Genomic DNA, 18133 nt, shown 5'->3' on the forward strand with positions numbered 1-18133 from the left:
GCAACGGTGGGTTGGAGGGGTGAGCACGCCACGCATGCAGGGATACGGGCCTGGTTACAGAGGTCTACGCGCTGCAACCCCAGGCATCTCCGGCGCTGTAACCACCAACCACAGCCACTGCAGGTGGGGTCTTTACAGGCTTCGGACGCCGACAGCCAGCCGTTCTTCACCCCTCCGCCGTTCTTGTTTTGTTTCCAGTGGCCGCCCTTCTGAAAACAGCTTTACGCGGTCGGACGCGACACGACGCGACCGCTCGCGGACAGGCGCAGGCAGCACAGCAGTTGGACCACACCGCAGCACGCAACAGGAACACCGCACAACGGCCTTCTGCGCGCACAACCTGAGATCGCCCCTCGTCATACATTTTTGCTTCTCTGGAATTCCATCCCTTGAGGCGCCGCCAAACGAGTTAGCTAGCCTTGGTCTCTCTGCGGGATCCTCTGTCGCCGCCATGGTACGTGCACTCTGCTTTTCATTCACTCCTTGGTTTGCACAGAGCATATAGATCATATCTTTTTAAAGAAAAAAAAAACATCACTTCTATTCCGCAATGTAGCAAAGCTAACAGTCCTTTTACCAGTCACAACTAGACCCCCTGCCCAGCGACCTACCGTTTCGCATCGTCTCCAAGACGGTAGGCCGCGGTGCCTATGCCTCGTACGCTCGCTCTCCCCAATCAGCCAACACACACATACACGCATACCCTCCACTAACCACCACACACACTTCGTAACCAACTAACCACCATTCCCCCAAACCAGCATAAAAAAAGCCGTCCCCCTCGACGCCCCGACGCCCGTCTTCGCCGTCAAGCTCATTCATAAGGGCTACGCCGTCAAGCATGGCCGCATCTCGGCCAAGCAGCTCGCCATGGAGGTGTCGCTGCACTCGCACATCGGCCAGCACCCCAACGTCATCGAGTGGTTCGCGTCCGGCGAGGACCCGACCTGGCGCTGGATCGCCATGGAGTATGCCGAGGGCGGCGACCTCTTTGACAAGATCGAGGCCGACGTCGGCGTCCGCCAGGACATTGCCCAGGTCTACTTCCTCCAGCTCGTCGGCGGCGTCAGCTTCATGCACTCCAAGGGCGTCGCCCACCGCGACCTCAAGCCCGAGAACGTGCTGCTCTCGCAGGACGGTAACCTCAAGCTCGCCGACTTTGGCATGGCCACCATGTTCGAGTACAAGGGCCAGCGCAAGCTCAGCGCGACGCTCTGCGGCAGCCCGCCGTACATTGCGCCCGAGATCCTCGCCTGCGGGAGGACGGACAAGAAGTCGCCCAGCACTGCGGCGGGCAAGTACTCGCCGGACCTGGTCGATGTCTGGTCCTGCGGCGTGGTGCTCTTTGTGCTGCTCGTCGGCAACACGCCCTGGGACGAGCCGTCGTCCAACAGCTGGGAGTTTACGGAATACGTCAAGTCGGGCGGACACAGCACGGATGCGTTGTGGGAGCGCGTGCCTCCGGAAGCCTTGTCGTTACTACGGGGTATGATGTGTGTAGATACAGAGAAGCGCTTCAGCTTCGCCCAGGTCCGCCAGCATCCCTGGTACACGCGGCACAACCCGCTGCTCACGACCGACGGCCGCGTGGCCGACCCCATCAACCTCGCGACGCAGATGCTCGAGAACCTGCGCATCGACTTTACAAAGCAGCCGCACCCTTCCCAAGGCCAGTCGTCCATGTCGGACGACATGGACATTGACTCGGGCATGAACGCGGGCCGCTTCGCCGCCACGCAGCCCGACGTGCCCATTGCCGACACCGACTGGGACTTTGAGCGTCCCGCCCTCCGATCCATGGCCGCGCCGTCCGCCTCGCTGCCGCCGCGCGTTGCCGACGACGGCCGCCGCATGATGCTCGAGACGCTGGTCGACGAGCCGTCCATGTCGCAATTCTCCCAGGCGCCCGGCCCCTCCATGACGCTGACGCAGCAGGCGCGGCAGTTCCGCGACATCTGCCCGGCCGAGTCGCTGACGCGCTTCTTCTCCCACGTGCCGCCGGCGCACCTCGTCCAGATGCTCAGCGACGCGCTGCACCAGCTCAACGTGCCGCTGGCGCCCGTGACGCCCAACCTCTACGCGTACGCGGTGGCGACCATCAAGGTCCGCGCCGTCGACGGCCGCAACCAGAGCCTGCACGGCGAGATTCAGGTCCACAGGCAGGCGCTGCCGGACGGGAGCGAGGTGCTCGACGTGCGCTTCACCAAGGTCAAGGGCGACCCGCTCGAGTGGCGCCGCTTCTTCAAGAAGATTGTCGTGCTCTGCAAGGACGGCGTATATGTGCCGGATGCTTAGACGGCGGTCCGGCGATCCATGGCTGGCATCGCGATGGAGACGAGGGTAGTAGGCGAGGACGGAGACGGGACGACCGTTGGATTAGACAAAATAACATCAACATGCTGGTTGGACCAAGAAATTGTAGCATAGCGAAGAAAAGCAAGCATCCTTGGATTAATGAAGATAGGAAATGTTTTATGCATCGACACGACAGCATATGATATCCAAAATTAAATCATTGTCGCTTTTTGTGCCGTCATGGCTGGATATCAAGTTTTCTCCTCATTTGTTTTTCGTTTCTTTATTATTTTTCACTCATGCAGCGCAGAAAGCAGAGGGTTGTTGAGCTCCAGCTGCGCCGCCAGATCGAGCATCTCGCCCGGCGAAATGCCAATCATGGTATCCGTCTGGAACAAGTCCCATCCCGGTTCGTCCGCCACAACGCTCGGCGTCAGCGGCGTGCTGAGGTTGTCGTCGTGGGCCTGGCCCTGCTCCGACATGTTGTGGTCCTCGCCGTGGTGGCCGCCGGTGTTGCTGCCCGCCGGCGCCGGGGGCGTAAAGGCGTTCATGAAGCGCTCGAGCTGGGCGAGCTCCATCTTGCGTATGGGGGCGACGATGCTGCCCTTGGAGATCATCTTGTCGAGGACGCTCTGCATGTTCTCCTCCCAGTTGTCGTCGGGGACGAGAAAGGGGCAGATGGTGCGCACGAGGTACAGCACAAACGCAGACGAGTAGGCGTCCTCCAGCTGGAAGGGGAGGAAGGCCTCGAGCAGGTCCTCGTCGCCGATGACGCGCAGGATGCGCAGCACCGTCTGGGCCGAGTTGACGCACGACTGCAGCAGCGAGGCGACGGGGGTGGAGAGCATGACGGGCCCCGCGACGACCGAGTTGGTGCGCTTGATGTGCATGTGCAGCGCGCACATGACGACGGGGCGTGTCGTGAGGACGACGCAGTGGTGGTACGAGAGCAGCAGGCGGACGGCCATGCGCGAGGCCTTGCTGATGGAGCCCTGAAAGTGCGACTCGAGCAGGGCGTGGACGTCGCGCGAGATCTGGGCCAGGTCTCGCAGCACCGACTGGGTGTTGGTGACGAGGGAGCCGTCGAAGCGCTGGCCGACCCCGTAAATAGCGTTGAGGATCTGCGAGACGAGGCGGGCGAGGCGGACGTGCAGCGCCATGTTGCGGGCGTCGAAGCAGTCGTTGAGATCCGACGGCGCGCGGGCGGTGATGTCCTCGTCGCGGATCGACGAGGGCGCGCCCATGAGCGAGCCAAACTCGCGCTCCAGCTTGTAGACGACCCAGAAGATGAGGTTGCAGCGCTGCGAGTGCTGCGCGCCGACGACCTCGACGGGCATGTGGCGGTGCCAGCCCTCGATGATGCAGATGCGCATGGCGTGGCAGACGTGCTGCAGCGCGCCGACGCGCATGTCGATGGACTGCAGGTACACGGCGCCGAGGACGAGCGCCTGCACGGCGGTGATGGAGTCGGGCGCGAGGCCGGACAGGTCGGGCATGAGGGCCATGGCGCGGGCGGCGTACTGGTGGCCGGTGGGGCCCTCGGCGCTGCTCTGGTTGGTGATGAAGACCTTTCCGTAGGCGAGGATGAGGAGGTACTGCGCGTACCAGTGCCGCGACGACGCCGCCTTGGCCGACTGATCCTCGTAGAGCTCGTACAGGTTCTTGAGCCAGTCCTGCTCGTCGATGAGGTAGAATATGGACCCGAGGTAGAACTTGGCCACGTTGAAGAGGAGCAGCGCGTAGTCGAGCGGCGGCAGGTTGGACACGTCGGGCGTCTCGTCCCAGCTGACGGCGTTCCAGCTGAGCTTGTGGCCGCCGTCAAAGTGGCCCGGGTCGGCGACGTAGCCCTGGTCGGGGCGGTGCTGGCCGAGCAGCGTCAGGACTCGACGGCAAAAGGACCACGACGAAGAGGGCCCCATGTACCCTGGTCGGCGGAAACAAGGTCAGCCTTGTGTAACAGTAGTGACGCGGGGGAAGCGCGGGGAAGTGCTTACAGAATCTGCCCTTCATCTTGGTGAATGTGTAGTCGTTGTCTGCGAGAGGATTCTGCATAAACGAGGGCTCGATACTATGGTTATCGTCTATACTGCTGCCATGGCTGCTGTGATATGATAGACGTCCAGTATCAGGGGCCAGAGACGGTGTTGGGCCTGGCGTTGCATTGTGTTGTTAGAAGACGTTGCCAAACCATGTTGAAAATGGGACTTGAGCACCCACCATTGCTGTCTTGACCGTGATTGTGGTTGTCATTGTGCTGGGCTACATCGCGCGGATGCAAGCCAAACGCCGCCCGAGACGACGGAGTGCTCGGACTTGGCTGCGTCAGGAGGGCATCGACATCCAGCCGACGCGGCGCGGCGACGGGATCCAGGCTGCGCTCTTCCTGCGCCTTGCGGCCTTCCAGCTCGCGGAGATATCTTGGCAACACCTTTGTCAGTAACCGGGGGTCCAGCATTTCCAGGGTATGCCCGGCGGCGGCGGCGGCAGCAGCGTCAGTAGTGAGGCTGTCCATCTCCGCCGTGTGCATGCCTCTTGGTGTTGGCAGTGGCTGCTTCTCACCTCTCGGAGACTGATATCCGTTTGGACTCGGCCACAAAGTAGCAACTCTCATTTTGTCTCGCGCAGCGGGAGCAGGGTTGTTCCCCGCTGCACTTTACTTTCATAGCCCTGCATCGTTCACATCTAATGAAAAAAAAACATAGTCAGCTGAGCTCGAGCTTCGGAGCGCCGCGAGGGCGGGGAAGGCGGCGAAAAATTGCCGTCGGAATCGTCACGTACGCTTTCGAGACCTTGGGCACTACTGTCCTCTTGGTCACCCTGGAGGGGGACGGCCGGCCGTCCATGTTGTCCGGCGTGTTCTGATCCAGATGCCTGGGAAAGTCGATACTTTCGGACAGCGTCTTCCGGGGGAATCCCACACCATTTGCAGGGAAAAACAGATTGTTGTCACGTAGCGGCAGTCAAGGTTTCGGGGGCCGAAATCCCCACTTGGCCTGTTCCCAGACAAGCTTTTGGTTAGTTGACTAAGATCTGGGCCGGGCTTGCTTCCATGCAGCAAATAAAAGGACGATCGTTGTTCCATCAAAGACGGGGAGCCATGTCGCAGAATCGTCTTGGAGTTGCTGGCGTAGGATCTCGCGTACGGGCAGAGTGGTAGTCATGAACTGAGACGGCCGTTGCAACGATGGATAAGCACAGACTCGGCTATTGGACGGGCATTCCGCATTTCCTACCCGTAGTTAGTTGCCTGCCGAACCAGCTCTTCGCACCACCAAAATTCCAGAAGGCGTCCGCATCAATATTTTTTGTGGAGACGCGCCGGCGTCGGAACTGTCTCGGCTGGCCTGTCCGACGCTCTGGAATCGAGCACGAAAACATGACACTCTTATGAGTAATGTGATCGGCTACAAAAGGGACGCCTGGTGCGCGATCACGATCACCCGGAGGGATTGAAAATTGAAAAATTCCTTTTTTTTTTGGAGCAAAGAGAGGGGTCGCGATAGAAACAATGTCGTCCGGCCTGAAATCAGCACGATACCTTGCTGCTTCCCTAACCAGGTTCGTTTGTACCACCACCCACCCATTGACATCACAAAATTGCCACGCATTCCCACCGGAGTTCCGACTTACACGCAAGTTTTCCCCATGCAGACCCTTGCCACTAAAAGGACGCCGACATGATGCTCAGGCTTTGTTGGCCATCCCTTGTAGAAGGACTACCTGTAGTAGCTCGGCGGCCGCTGCTTCGGTCGCCGAAGAGGTTAGGCACGCCGAGGCCAGCTACAAGATCGTGGACCGCGCCGCCGACTTTGCAGAGAAGCAGGCCCGCCGGCCAGACTTTGACCACGCTGGCACGCCCATCGAGGTGACGAAGCAGCCCAACCCCGGCTGGCAGTACGGCGACGGCGCGCGCGACTACGACCCCTCGTGGACGCACACAGAGGTTGATCCCTACGCCCACGATCGGCCCATGATCAACAACTACAAGCTGCTCGTGTCCGGCATCGCCCCGCGCCCCATATTGGCTTCATCAGCACCGTCTCGGCCGACGGCCGCACCAAGAACCTGGCGCCCTTTAGCTACTTCCAGGTCGTCGACCACGATCCGCCCACCTTTGTCGTCGGCTTCTCCTCGCGGCCCGGCCGCCAAAAGGACACGTACCGCAACCTGCTCGACACGGGCGAGTGTGTCATCAACACCGTCTCCGAGGGCATGATGGAGGCGGTCAGTGCCACCTCGCTGGATCCCCCCCATGGTGTCTCGGAGTGGGCCATTTCCGGGCTGCACGAGGCCCCCGCGACGACGGTGCGGCCCAGCCGCGTCCACGAGTCGGTGCTATCCGTCGAGGGCAGGGTCGTCGACGCCAAGGAGCTCGGCGGCCATGCGACGAAGCCGGGCATGAGCGCCGCGGGCGTGGTGCTCATCCAGGCCACGCGGTTCTGGGTGCGCGACGACGCCGCCAACGACGACGCCAGCCACGTTGCGCTCGACAAGCTCCGGCCGGTCGCGCAGCTCGGCGGCATGTCCTACGGGCGAATCACGTCGACGTTTGAGCTGCCCAGGAAGCGATGGGCGGATGAAAAGGCAAACTCTGCGCTGTTGTCTAGCCTCGAGTCGCACCAAGAGTAAAGCCCGAGGGGGCGCTTGATAAGGCATTTCCCCTCATTATTGTACAACATAGACCCTGCATAGACCTTGTATATTCAAGACACATACATCATAATGATAACAGTTGATTTTCATTCTCTGCCTTGGAATTAGCCACTCTTGAGATTGAGATTTTTCCTAGTCTTTGATGCTCCCCGAAACTTTGTGTCGAAAATTACAAGAGAAACGTGTGCGAAGACGCGATTAAAATTTACTGCTTTCTACTTGAGGCTATGAATCAAAATCACGAGATAAACTGCTGTGTATATAAATTTCTTCATTTTTATTCTGTTCTATTTCTATATAGAATCTTGGAATTAATATTATGTGGTTGAACCGACCCAATGCTCGCTCATAAATCATAAGTTGGTATATGCAATTTCTCCCTGTGTAAAGAGGGTCGTAACAAGAAAAATCATCATGTAAGAGGTCGCCTAGTTCAACGACAGTCTGTGCCACAGCTCCTTGCGGAGGGAGGCAGCCATGTGCTTGGTGCGCTCGACGGCGCCGCGGTTCTCGATGGCGCGGCGGTGGAGGTAGCCCATGCACTCGCCGACGGAGCCCCAGGTGAGGCACTTGTAGGGCTTGGGCGCCATGGTGTTGGCGGCGGCCTGGTCGGCCAGCGTGTTCTCGTAATTCATGATGAGCTCGCAGCCGAGCTCGTCGGCCATGCCGGCGACCTGGGCGCACTCGAGCTTGCAGGTGGACTGGCCGTTGCTGATGCGGGCGCGGTGCGTCGCCGTGGCGAGCGAGGCGCTGTCGGCGTTGTGCGTGGCCAGCATGAGGTTGGCCTTGGGGAACTGCGTCTCGGTACCGGCAAGACCCGCGGGCAGGCGCTGGCTGATGAGCTTGTCGGCAATGTCGTTGTAGCAGGCGTCCGTGTCCTCCTTGGTGTCGTGGATGAGGGAGCGCTCCTCGTGCTCAATGTAGGCGCCGCGGACGAGCTTGACGCCGAGCTTCCAGCCCTCGGTGGCGGCGGCGGCGATGTGGCGGTCGGCGACATCGCGCGCGGCCTTGAGGTACGCCTGGATGGTGTTGTAGACGAGGGCCTGGCCGTCGCCGTTCCAGCGGCGCATCAGCTCAATGGCCCAGTCGTCGATGCCGTGCTGCACCGACTGCTGCTCGGCGTCGAACCAGAGGCGGGAGCCCTGCTTCTTGGCCTCGGCGCATAGCTCGGTGATGGCCTCGTCAATGACCTTGGGCATGGCCTCCTGCGCCTGGAGCGCGTCCATGGCAATGGGGCCCGCGCCCGTAATCTTCATGGCGAGCACGTCGCCGGGCTGGAGCATGCGGAGCGAGGCGAGCGAGTTGTCGCGCCACGACTGCACCATGTCGTAGTGCGCCTGGGTGTACCGGCCCGGGTTGGCGGCCGCGTGGGCGCGCTCCTCCTCGGACAGCACAATCTCCTTGGCAAAGGTCAGGATGACGCCCTGGTAGCCGAGCGTCTTGAAGTCGCGGACCGACTGGGCCACCTCGGCCTGGTTGGTGCCGGCGCAGAACTGGTCGTAGACGACGTTGCGGACCAGCTTGTTGAGGATAGTGTTGGTTTCAGGGTTGAAGAGGGAGATTTTGGGGTGTGTGATGAGACCCATGGCGGCAATGGAGGGCTTGAGGAGGGTCGGCGAGCACATCATGGTGGTAAGGGCAGCAGAACGGAGGAGTGTAAGCCATGGTAGGCGGGAGAGAGCTGTGCGTGTGGGAGGGGCTTGGATAGAAGGACCGGAAGGTCCAGCTGTGGTGGTGCCGGTGAGATATCGCACACTCTCGTGCCATTTGACACCAGAGTATCTGTAGAGAGGCTTGGCTGCCTGCTTGCGCAGGGTGGTGGTGACGGGGGCGAGCGCCGACATGTTGTGTGGTTGTGGTATAAGACGAGAGACCCAACTTCTCAATCTAAGGACAGGCGCTGACTATTACTCGTTGCAATCGATTGAGTATAATGGAAACAATGGAATACTGATGGGAAATGAAAACAAATGGATGAATGGGAGGGAGGGGAAGGCGCTTTCAAATAGCCATCTGGAAAGTCTGTTTCCTGCCCTGTGCCGGGGCTGGTCCAAGTTCGTGAGATGGTGTCGGAAGCCGTGTCCGGGCCCGATATCGCCTTTTGGCCATGCAGACCACCCTTCCAGTATCAACAGACCCCCTCCCACACGCCCCCTCGTGGTTGGCTCCCCACAGCCGCCATCTTCCTAATCTGGCACTCGGGTGGCATTTATCTTGCAGTCTGCGTGCAGTAGGCAGGGAAAAGAGTGGAGTGATAGGGTAACAAGAATCAGACTGGCGGCCACTCGGCTCACCAGCGAGTTCTTGCTAGTTCGAGCTAGTTTTATCAGCCATTGGATGGGCGCAGCCGGCCAATGGCACTCCCCGCACCGTCTGTTCTGCACGGGCGCGATCCTCTATCAGCGAGCTATCCGTATCAGCCAGCCTAGTCTTCACATGGCATTTCCCTATCATCGTTTTCTATCTCGACTCTGGGGTGAGAGCCCTTTATCTCCAGAAAGTCTGATAAAGTGTCAGATTTACCCCGAGATGATAACAGACTTCCGAGGTCCGGTCAGCTGCCCTCGTGCCCCTGCGGCGTTATCATTGTTTCAAGGCACTCTCTTTCCCAGGTTGGGTGTGGCAATGCCAATCACGGATGGCAAACCTGGTTTTCCCAGTCACCGGCCCAAAAACTCCCATCCAAGGCGAAGAGGTGTGTATCAGGGTCCAGCTAGTGGACGGCCAGCTTCGGCCGCAGGACGACTAGTGCTGTGGTGCTCCCCCAGCTGCAGACAACATTGGTCGAATGCGTCGAGGGAAGCCTAACCCGTTACCTTACCCACGCGTCCGCGCCATCCGGCGCCGAGCACCTCCACAGACAGACACGGCTGGGGCTTCCGACACACACACATCTCTATGTACCAGGGCGCGCGTTGGGTGTCCATGTAGTTCCACGTTGCGTTGTCCGAGTTGGTTCAAGGACGACATAAATACGTCAGTGGCCAGAAGTCTTTTGGACCCAGCATCATTGATTCGTTCGCCTCTTTGACCGTTATGGCGGGCCGCGCCAGACTTTTGTCTCATGATTGTTAATAATTGCAGGGTCCAGCGCTTCCTTGGACTGGAACCCGCCGGAGCTTTGCCCCGGAATCTCGATCGCCGCGTTCAGGCGGGAAAGTTACGCCACCATGATGTGAAGCATCACGAAACAAAAGTGCCAAAAGCCCTAGATTCTCTCCGATCGGAGCATCTTCCACCAGCGCATATTCCCGCCCACTGGAGCAAGCCAAGCCTTTGACTCATATTTCAACCCCAGCGCTCTGGTTGACGCAAGAGCCCCTCTATGTGCTACGATAGCTTCAGGTGTGAGATGGAGTCGCGTGGAGCGTATGAGACTTGTCAACGTCATAGTGGTGAATTGAATCGTGAATGGATACCAGGCACTTGTACCCAAGGAAAAAAAAATCAGACTTTCATCTAGGTGCCACTGCCAACAGCGCAAGCATGGCTGGCGTCCATGTTTGCAGCCACGGAGCATTATTCCGACCTGATACATGCTGTCTTTTCAGCGAGAAGGTTGAAAAATTTGCTTCGGAAGCAAAAAAGTTTTTCAAGTGAAGCATTTCATCTCATTTTGTGCATATTCTCCGCTACAACCTTCAGGTGCTGGTCTCTGGTATACCGAACAAAGGGTGAAAAGGTAAGGCAATGTGAAAACAACACAGAGTTACGGTCCCCAGCAATAGAATTATGCTTGTTGTGTGGAAGCGAAAGAGTAGCTATCAAGGCCTTTCGAGATGGCAACGAGAGAAGACATGTCTGCTATAGGCCGTGCCTGACCTAAAACCTCTGCCACAAGAGCACCGGCCCGTCACTGGGGAAATTGGTTCAAGTTGTCCGTCCTTCACTTTCGGCATCGTCAGCCCAATGCAACGGATAATACTTTCGTTTCTCGTCGCAACAGCTTGCCTTCTACTATGCCTTCTACTACGATGTAGAATGCGGCGATTGGCCGCTTCATTTGAAACAGCTCGCTTAGCCCTTTGCATTGCTCTCCGCCTGCTGCCGAGACGCTCCATGCCCGACACTGACTCGGCAGACACAAGAACGCACCTCAACTGCCTTTCGCCGGTCGCGAATCCGCTACAGCACAACACGACTAATATGCCGACCGAGTTGAGATTTTGAAAGCATGAATTGAGAGCCTGCAGCGTCGTCGGAGACGACATGTTGGCCGCAGCCTTGTCAGCACACTCAAACACCTCCGCACAAAGCTAAATACTCAGTAGCGCATGGCCGCGGCAGTAATAAGTCTTGTCAGCAGAGTTGTGTTGGAAGTGCACAACCTTTCCCATATTATAAGTGCTCTCCATCACAAACTTATTGCAAGCGCTCTTGCCGGGCTTAGAAAATGCTAATGTAGGGAGCAAATCCTTGGTCCAGTCACCCAGTCAGCCGCACACCGTGTAACCTCGAGCCCTGGTTATTCTTTGTCACGATATTGCACACAGCTCAGAGTTGCTCCCGTGCCTCTATCCACATACGGTAAGGTGTTCCGCAGTCCGTCGGAAGGAAGCATTGTGGCGCCCTTTCAGAAAACCCGCTGCTTCTTCAGCATGCGTCACGATCATGGGTTTGGAGTCGCTGCCCATATTGTACGCCGACCGAGCATATTTGTAATTGACGACTAATCCCCAGGATATCTACTGTGGCGGTCTACCCTGACCAGATGGCGCGGCGCTTCATATTTGCGTGTGCCCCCTTTTGTTATCAACCCTGGGCGCCATTCAGGAGCAAATCCCCCTGGTGGAGGAAGATCTGCAGCTCCCGTGCCATTCACTAAAATACCGTCAAACAGTAGGCCGCGGAAGTGGTAGCGAGACAACGCCACACGACCCTTTCGCTTGGCATTCACAAGGCCAGTCACTAACAATTGGCGTGTGCCGGACACAGCAGCTGCACGGAAGAAGTCAATTCTACAACGGCTGCATGTTGCTTTTCGCTGCGTGGCTGGCAAGAAGAAACGTTGGCGGCAGCAGTTCCCCATGGAGCGCCCGCTCCCCTTGCAGAATTCAGCCATGCAGCGGCTACCATGCAGGCACCGGCACATGAAATTTACCAGCACGAAACTTGCTTCTGCTTCTGGCCGTCTCCGAAAAACTGATCAGTGCGCGGCGCGACGGTTCAGGGCCGTTTTCCCTTCCATCCGCGCTTGCCCTGTGCTTCTAATGGATGGGTTCGCGGGAGCGCAAGTCTCCGGCCGCGTAATGATGTTTGTTTTAGTAACTTTCAGAGTCTTGGGATACCTGGCCGGGCTACGCTCATCTTGCATCTTACTTTCGAGCCAATCTTTTCAACCAGGGGGTGGATTGGATGAGAGAGGCTGGGGTAAGGCTGCTTTACCGAGCCCTTTCAAACTAACTCCGGCCCAACCGAGACATGTGTATCGGCAGTCATATTTTAAACCAAACGACGGAGGAAGCGAGAGGCTGAATACCTGTGACAGCTAACCTTATTAGTGGCCAATTTTTCCTGGCCCCAGGATGCTTTTTTAGACCGCCGCTTTGCTATCTGCGTCTGACGCGAGGTAAAACGGACGATCATGAGTCAATTGGTACAAGCCCTCATTCCCATCTCCTATCATTGCCAATCCAACTAGCAAAGTCCGCTAAACCCATCAGACGCCAATGCCAAGAGCCCCATTCGAGCTGAGGAATCAGGCCTTCCTCACTGGGCCAGAGATCGCCAGCGACCTAACGATAGAGGGAAATACCCCCCGCAAAGATGAATTGAACGAGAGAGGAAAAGCCATGCCGATGTGCCAGGTATCTGCTCTGTTTGCAAAACCCGGCGAATATCCTTCACGCGGGCAGGGCAAGGGAACGGGCTTGCGCATCATCTGAAACATGGCGAGGCCTGTGGCGCGCCGACGACAGCTTGCCAACTTGTCTCTCACGGACTTGAACGAGCGTTGGGCCTTCCTGCAGATCGACCCAGTCACGGGAGCGGCCTTTCCACCCTCGGGACGATTTTTTTCCTACTCCTCTTTCTACCAGCATTTAGTTAGCGGCCAGTCTACTCCATACGCCAAGTCTAGAAGCATTCCCTAGAGCCAAGACGATGGGTCCCCCTGCAGCAACGCCCCAGCCCATCAGAGGAACAGCCCATCAGCCCTGGAAAGATGCTAAGCCCAAGTCGGTGGGAATGAGGGGGGAGACTCTCTGAGTGCCTGATATTATGCCAGTTTTCTGCCTGCCATTGCTCATCCCATCTCCGCAGCGTAACTTAGTACCAGTAGCGCGAGCCTGGAATCAGTTTGGCTTTGGTTACAGGGCCCTGCTCGAGCACCTTACTCGCGGGTTTTTGTGCAAGCCCAGAGAACAATGGATAAAAATGCCCCCCTACCCAACTCCGGATCAAAGGTCTCGTGTGGCTGAACGGCCTAAAACCATTAGTTGGCCCGAATCATTATTATTAGAAGCCTTGCATCCCCCACTCCCCGACGGTACTTGATCAATGCTCTCTTCCTGAGGTTTTGTAGCGTGACAGTGGAACTGGGCCTCTCTCTGTCTCTCTTCTTACACTAGGCTCGCTGCCTCTCTCTCATTTAATAAAGGGCTGGCCCATGTCTGCATGGACAACCCCTTCCTTTAGGCTGTTTGGAAATTCGGCAAACACTTGATCTTCCCGGTCAAGGCGGTTTAGGAAAAAGGTACACCGGAGGGGAGACCGATTGCACATAAAAACGAAAACACCACCACTTGGTTTGCGAAACTACATGGACAACGAGGGCCAGGCGCACACCTCTGAGAGCCGATCGCTCTCTACTACGACTACTGCCGCTTACGGGGAGACGTATTCACGCACACACAATCATTAGTTCGACACGCACGCGATCAATAAGCAACGAGCCGACAACATGGTCCACCGGCACTGGAACCACACATCGCCGACGGAGATGCCAGACTCTCCCGTCGCGGAGAGGTGGCGGGCATTGCTACCTGCCGTCTCGCTGGCGTTTGGCATACTGGCGTCGGCCGTCTTTGCGCTCCGTGTGTATGCCTCGCGGTTTGCGTCGTGCAAGATACGGGCAGAGGATATGTTGATGGGCATCAGCGTTGTGCTGATGTGGGGGACCGTTGCCTCGGTACTATTAAGTAAGTTGCCGCAGGCCTTTTGCTCTACTTCCGGCCACCTCTTTCTTCTTCTACTTTTTTCTCTCTTGCTAAACTGCTGTCTTTTAGAAGCATACAACGGCATTGGACTCCCTGGATGGGAGATTCCACGAGAACGAAAACATTTACTCAATCTTGTACGTCTCACAGCGGCCTTTTACCACCATCGACACCATCCCCCAATCCTAATACATGTTTTCTCCTCTAGGGCTCATTTTTGATCCCCAAGTTCTGGGCCAGCTCGACCGCGTGCTGCAAAGTCGCCATCATTATCTTCCTGCGCCGGGCCGTCGGCTTCAAGCGCTCCATCAACGTGACACTCATTGTCGTGGCCGTCGTCTCCCTGCTGTGGGCGCTGGGCGCCATCTTCTTCTCGACCTTTACGTGCAAGCCCGTCTCCTTCTACTGGGACAAGTCGAGCCATGACGGCCACTGCTTGCAGCGACGCCACTACAGGAATGGCAACATTGTCATCGCCCTGATTGGCATGCTGACGGACGTTGTCATCCTCATCATTCCCATGCCGACGCTTTGGAAGTCGCAGATGCGCAGGAAGCAAAAGATTGCTACGACGGGAGTTTTGGGTATTGGTCTATTGTAAGTTTACACTAGGTTCTCGCGCGAGTGAAACAAACTGACAATGACAATAGTGTCTGCATATTCAGCTTGCTGCGAGTTGTACAGTTCTTCTATCTCGACTTGGAGCACATCTCAAGTGAGTACATCGACCATCGCTTCTGCCATACCATGAAAATCTCTAACAATGTCAAACAGCTTCGAGCGGCCTGGAGAGTCTATGGACCGTGCTCGAAAACGAGTTCGCCGTCATCTGCGGCTGCGCCCCCCAGCTCGCTCCGCTGTTCCACAGTCTGCGTCCTTCCAAGGCAAAGAGCTCAGGTTATGCCGGGATGTTTGATACATCGGTGCTGGGCAAGCATACCAAGATGAGCGTCATTCGCACGACAGTCAGCGGCAAGGTCGACGGCGAGGCAATGCCGGGTCTGCGGATGGCGCCAAGAGACGGCAGAAGCTCGTCCGAGATTGAGCTCAAGGGCATTGAAGTGCACACTGCGATCAATCAAGAAGTGTCGGCGGATGGAAGCCGGCATCATGATTCAGGGCGTTCGTCCACAGCAGTGGAGAGTGGAAGTTATACCCGCATCTAGGCATATTGCATTTTCTGGTGTTTGTAGCGAGCATAGCGAGCCGCTTTGACAGCTGGCATCATTTTGTATATACCATTTTATTCCGGACATCTTTGATGAAGTGCAGAATCGCGTTTGCAATGTAAGAGGCATGAAGTGTGGTGTGTTTTGTCATAAATCATTAGTCTGTGCGAGGCGGTTCTTCATTTTCCTTTTCGATCCATTCGAATGCTGTATTGGAGTAGTTAGCCGCCGCCGACGATACGTTGCCAGAGTATGCTTACGCTGTCGGCACATGGGACACTGCCCTCGTGAGGTGTCCTGTTTAATCCACTCCATGATGCAGTGCTGAGATGTGTGTCAGTATGTAAAGAGAGCTCTTTTATACAGAGCTCTTTTCATACAGAAGAATTGAAAAAGTCAAATACTCACCATGTGGAAATTGTGTCCGCATTTGCCTGATACTTTCTGACTGTTAGTATTGCGATGTAGGATGGGCTGTAGACTAGCCGTACGTAGTGTGCAATCATCGCCTGGATACTTGCACGAAGGACACGTGCCGTCAAAATGGACCTGGCATATACCGCAGACGTCGTCTTCGGGAATATCCCATCGCCAAGTAGCGACGGCGTTCCACTCCTTGATGGTAACTTTCATTGTTGCGTTTGCTGTCGCCGTGCTGGGGGCTACAACCCGTGCATAACACTATACGTGTGCAGACAGTAGAGTCTAGCAGTGCTTGTGCGAGACGCTGTTGCGAAAATAGAGTTTGCCCCCGTGGTCGATGGAATCCCTGGCTCTCCGGCTGGCCAGCGTAGGAAGACGCGATCTGACGTGACTTGGTGATGTTGTTTGATAGGTGCTTCTTGAGGGATGGCTCCAAAAATAATTAGTGGGCAGAACGGCGCTCCAGGGGCGGTGGGACTGGTTGACTTTTAGCGCTGGCAGCCACTACCGAAGACTGTTTCAGCGAGACTTGCAGCGGATTCAGCGCTGTTGGGAGGCTCAAGAGGCGCTGACCGACAACGGCCCTCGACTTTCATGTGCTTGTGCTTGCCAAGCACGAGCAACGAGCTGCCGGCCTGGCACCCGCTGGCCCAAGCTCCCCGCAGCCGCAGCATCAACGTGACGCCAACCTCCCACCTCCCCGCTGTTCGGACCTGGCCGTTATTTATCTGCCATTGCAATTTCAAACTCCCGTTGCTACTCACATTAGCCGCATTCTGTGATATAGTGCCCGTGACATTTGCAGACCTTGCTGTGACCTCCCTCTCTAACGCACGCCGGTACTCCCCTCGAAAGCACCTAGCTCCGCCCTCACCCGAGTCAAGCCGCTGGGCTCATCAAGCTGCACACCTCTGCTCCCGCTGGTCCGTCGTTGGACTTGTAGGTAGCCTCGCCTCTGGCCATGGCCTTCATAGCCGTAGGACGGACTGCTCGAACTGGCTTGCCCCGGGTCTTCTTCTCCAACATGGCCGCCGGCCGTCGCAGCTTCTCCTCCTACCTCGTCACCCCCAAGGAGCTGGACGAGGCCATCAAGAAGAACCCGCCGTCTCCCATCAGCACAGACTCGCGCGTGATCCCTCTCTGCGCATCATGGTTCCTGCCCAACGATGAGCGTACGGGCATCCAGACGTTCCGCGAACAGCGCATACCCAAGGCGCGCTTCTTTGACATTGACAAGGTCATTGACAAGCGCAGCCCGTACCCGCACATGCTGCCCAGCGCCAAGGGCTTCGCCGGCGCCATGAGCGAGCTCGGCATTCGCAAGGAGGATGTCGTGGTCGTATACGATACCAAGGAGCTGGGCATCTTCTCGGCGCCCCGTGTGGGCTGGACCTTGAAGATCTTTGGCCACCAAAACGTGCACATTCTCAATAACTTTAAGCTGTGGGTGGAAGAGGGCTATCCCACCGAGTCAGGAGAGCTATACAGCGTTGAATGCTGTCCGTACCCTATCCCTGAGCTGGACGAGTCCAGAGTCGCCAGTTTTGAGCATACCAAGGAGATTGCGCAGGACCACAACAAGGAAGGCGCGGAAGGCGTGCAGATCTTGGATGCGCGACCCAATGGACGATTCACGGGCAAGGCTCCCGAGCCGCGCGAAGGTCTGTCGTCGGGCCATATGCCTGGATCCATCAACCTGCCCTTTACCGAGCTGCTCGACCCGGCCACCAAGGCGTACCCTTCGCCCGAGAAGCTGAAGAGCATCCTTTCGAGCAAGGGTGTCGACCCCAGCAAGCCGATCATCTCCAGCTGTGGAACTGGCGTGACGGCTTGCGTTATTGAAACTGCGCTTGAGGTTGCCAACTATGGCACCCCAGAGTCGCGAAAGGTATATGATGGCAGCTGGACGTAAGTATCTGAACATGCCCCAGAGAGGAATACATGCTAACGGCGCTGCAGAGAATGGGCACAACGTGTACAATCCAGCGATAACCTCATCCGCAAGTCTGATTAGGATTGGATTAGTTGGGCTGTATAACACGGGGAGCAGCCGGGATACCCTTCGAACACATCTATCGCACGCAAGGCTTTGTATGAATACTTCTTGATCTAGTACACTCTCCACCAATTGATACTACGAGTCGCGAGGGACTGCTTTATGTCCATGTTGAACTTCAAGCGCAATGTGAAATTGCATCTAGTTATCTGGACCTTTGAAGTCTACAGACTGTATGGACAAGGGCCAATACACGTAGAAAAGTTACCTACATTGGAACAGTTGCGTGATGTCACGATAGCTAAAGCGCATCGCAACGAATGAAGAAGTGGATCTCGAACTCTTTCATTCTTGGTCTAGCGCGGTGAATGTGTGTATTCTTTCTGCCTAAGATGCAAGGCAAAAGTTAGGCACCAAGAAACCAAGAAGCCAGCCAGGTA

General features: G+C 57.0%; 8 protein-coding genes across 8 annotated transcripts; 5 read left to right on the forward strand and 3 right to left on the reverse strand.

Moving 5' to 3' along the window:
- Positions 1 to 451: 451 nt before the first annotated feature.
- On the forward strand, positions 452 to 2295 carry LMH87_005970 (uncharacterized protein; the record flags this gene model as incomplete). Its single annotated transcript, XM_056203785.1, has 3 exons — positions 452 to 454; positions 581 to 657; positions 762 to 2295. The coding sequence occupies 3 exons, from the start codon at positions 452 to 454 to the stop codon at positions 2293 to 2295; spliced, it is 1614 nt and encodes a 537-aa protein (XP_056059208.1).
- A 293-nt stretch (positions 2296 to 2588) lies between these two features.
- On the reverse strand, positions 2589 to 5138 carry LMH87_005971 (uncharacterized protein; the record flags this gene model as incomplete). Its single annotated transcript, XM_056203786.1, has 5 exons — positions 2589 to 4219; positions 4290 to 4445; positions 4513 to 4712; positions 4855 to 4977; positions 5074 to 5138. 5 exons carry the CDS (start codon positions 5136 to 5138, stop codon positions 2589 to 2591), a joined length of 2175 nt encoding a protein of 724 aa, XP_056059209.1.
- Positions 5139 to 5803: 665 nt separating this feature from the next.
- Positions 5804 to 6374, forward strand: LMH87_005972 (uncharacterized protein; the record flags this gene model as incomplete). Its single annotated transcript, XM_056203788.1, has 3 exons — positions 5804 to 5853; positions 5947 to 6238; positions 6330 to 6374. The coding sequence occupies 3 exons, from the start codon at positions 5804 to 5806 to the stop codon at positions 6372 to 6374; spliced, it is 387 nt and encodes a 128-aa protein (XP_056059210.1).
- A 133-nt stretch (positions 6375 to 6507) lies between these two features.
- LMH87_005973 (uncharacterized protein) lies at positions 6508 to 6924 on the forward strand (the record flags this gene model as incomplete). Its single annotated transcript, XM_056203789.1, has 1 exon — positions 6508 to 6924. The coding sequence occupies one exon, from the start codon at positions 6508 to 6510 to the stop codon at positions 6922 to 6924; it is 417 nt and encodes a 138-aa protein (XP_056059211.1).
- Positions 6925 to 7376: 452 nt separating this feature from the next.
- On the reverse strand, positions 7377 to 8792 carry LMH87_005974 (uncharacterized protein; the record flags this gene model as incomplete). The annotated part of the gene is made up of 1 exon (XM_056203790.1): positions 7377 to 8792. One exon carries the CDS (start codon positions 8790 to 8792, stop codon positions 7377 to 7379), a length of 1416 nt encoding a protein of 471 aa, XP_056059212.1.
- Positions 8793 to 13849: 5057 nt separating this feature from the next.
- LMH87_005975 (uncharacterized protein) lies at positions 13850 to 15271 on the forward strand (the record flags this gene model as incomplete). The annotated part of the gene is made up of 5 exons (XM_056203791.1): positions 13850 to 14087; positions 14175 to 14242; positions 14314 to 14702; positions 14756 to 14820; positions 14880 to 15271. The coding sequence occupies 5 exons, from the start codon at positions 13850 to 13852 to the stop codon at positions 15269 to 15271; spliced, it is 1152 nt and encodes a 383-aa protein (XP_056059213.1).
- Positions 15272 to 15431: 160 nt separating this feature from the next.
- On the reverse strand, positions 15432 to 15907 carry LMH87_005976 (uncharacterized protein; the record flags this gene model as incomplete). The annotated part of the gene is made up of 4 exons (XM_056203792.1): positions 15432 to 15481; positions 15535 to 15598; positions 15683 to 15714; positions 15766 to 15907. The coding sequence occupies 4 exons, from the start codon at positions 15905 to 15907 to the stop codon at positions 15432 to 15434; spliced, it is 288 nt and encodes a 95-aa protein (XP_056059214.1).
- Positions 15908 to 16721: 814 nt separating this feature from the next.
- LMH87_005977 (uncharacterized protein) lies at positions 16722 to 17711 on the forward strand (the record flags this gene model as incomplete). The annotated part of the gene is made up of 2 exons (XM_056203793.1): positions 16722 to 17605; positions 17657 to 17711. 2 exons carry the CDS (start codon positions 16722 to 16724, stop codon positions 17709 to 17711), a joined length of 939 nt encoding a protein of 312 aa, XP_056059215.1.
- Positions 17712 to 18133: the final 422 nt, after the last annotated feature.

This window comes from Akanthomyces muscarius, chromosome 1 (assembly GCF_028009165.1).
Source record: "Akanthomyces muscarius strain Ve6 chromosome 1, whole genome shotgun sequence".
NCBI classification, from domain to species: Eukaryota; Fungi; Ascomycota; class Sordariomycetes; order Hypocreales; family Cordycipitaceae; genus Akanthomyces; species Akanthomyces muscarius.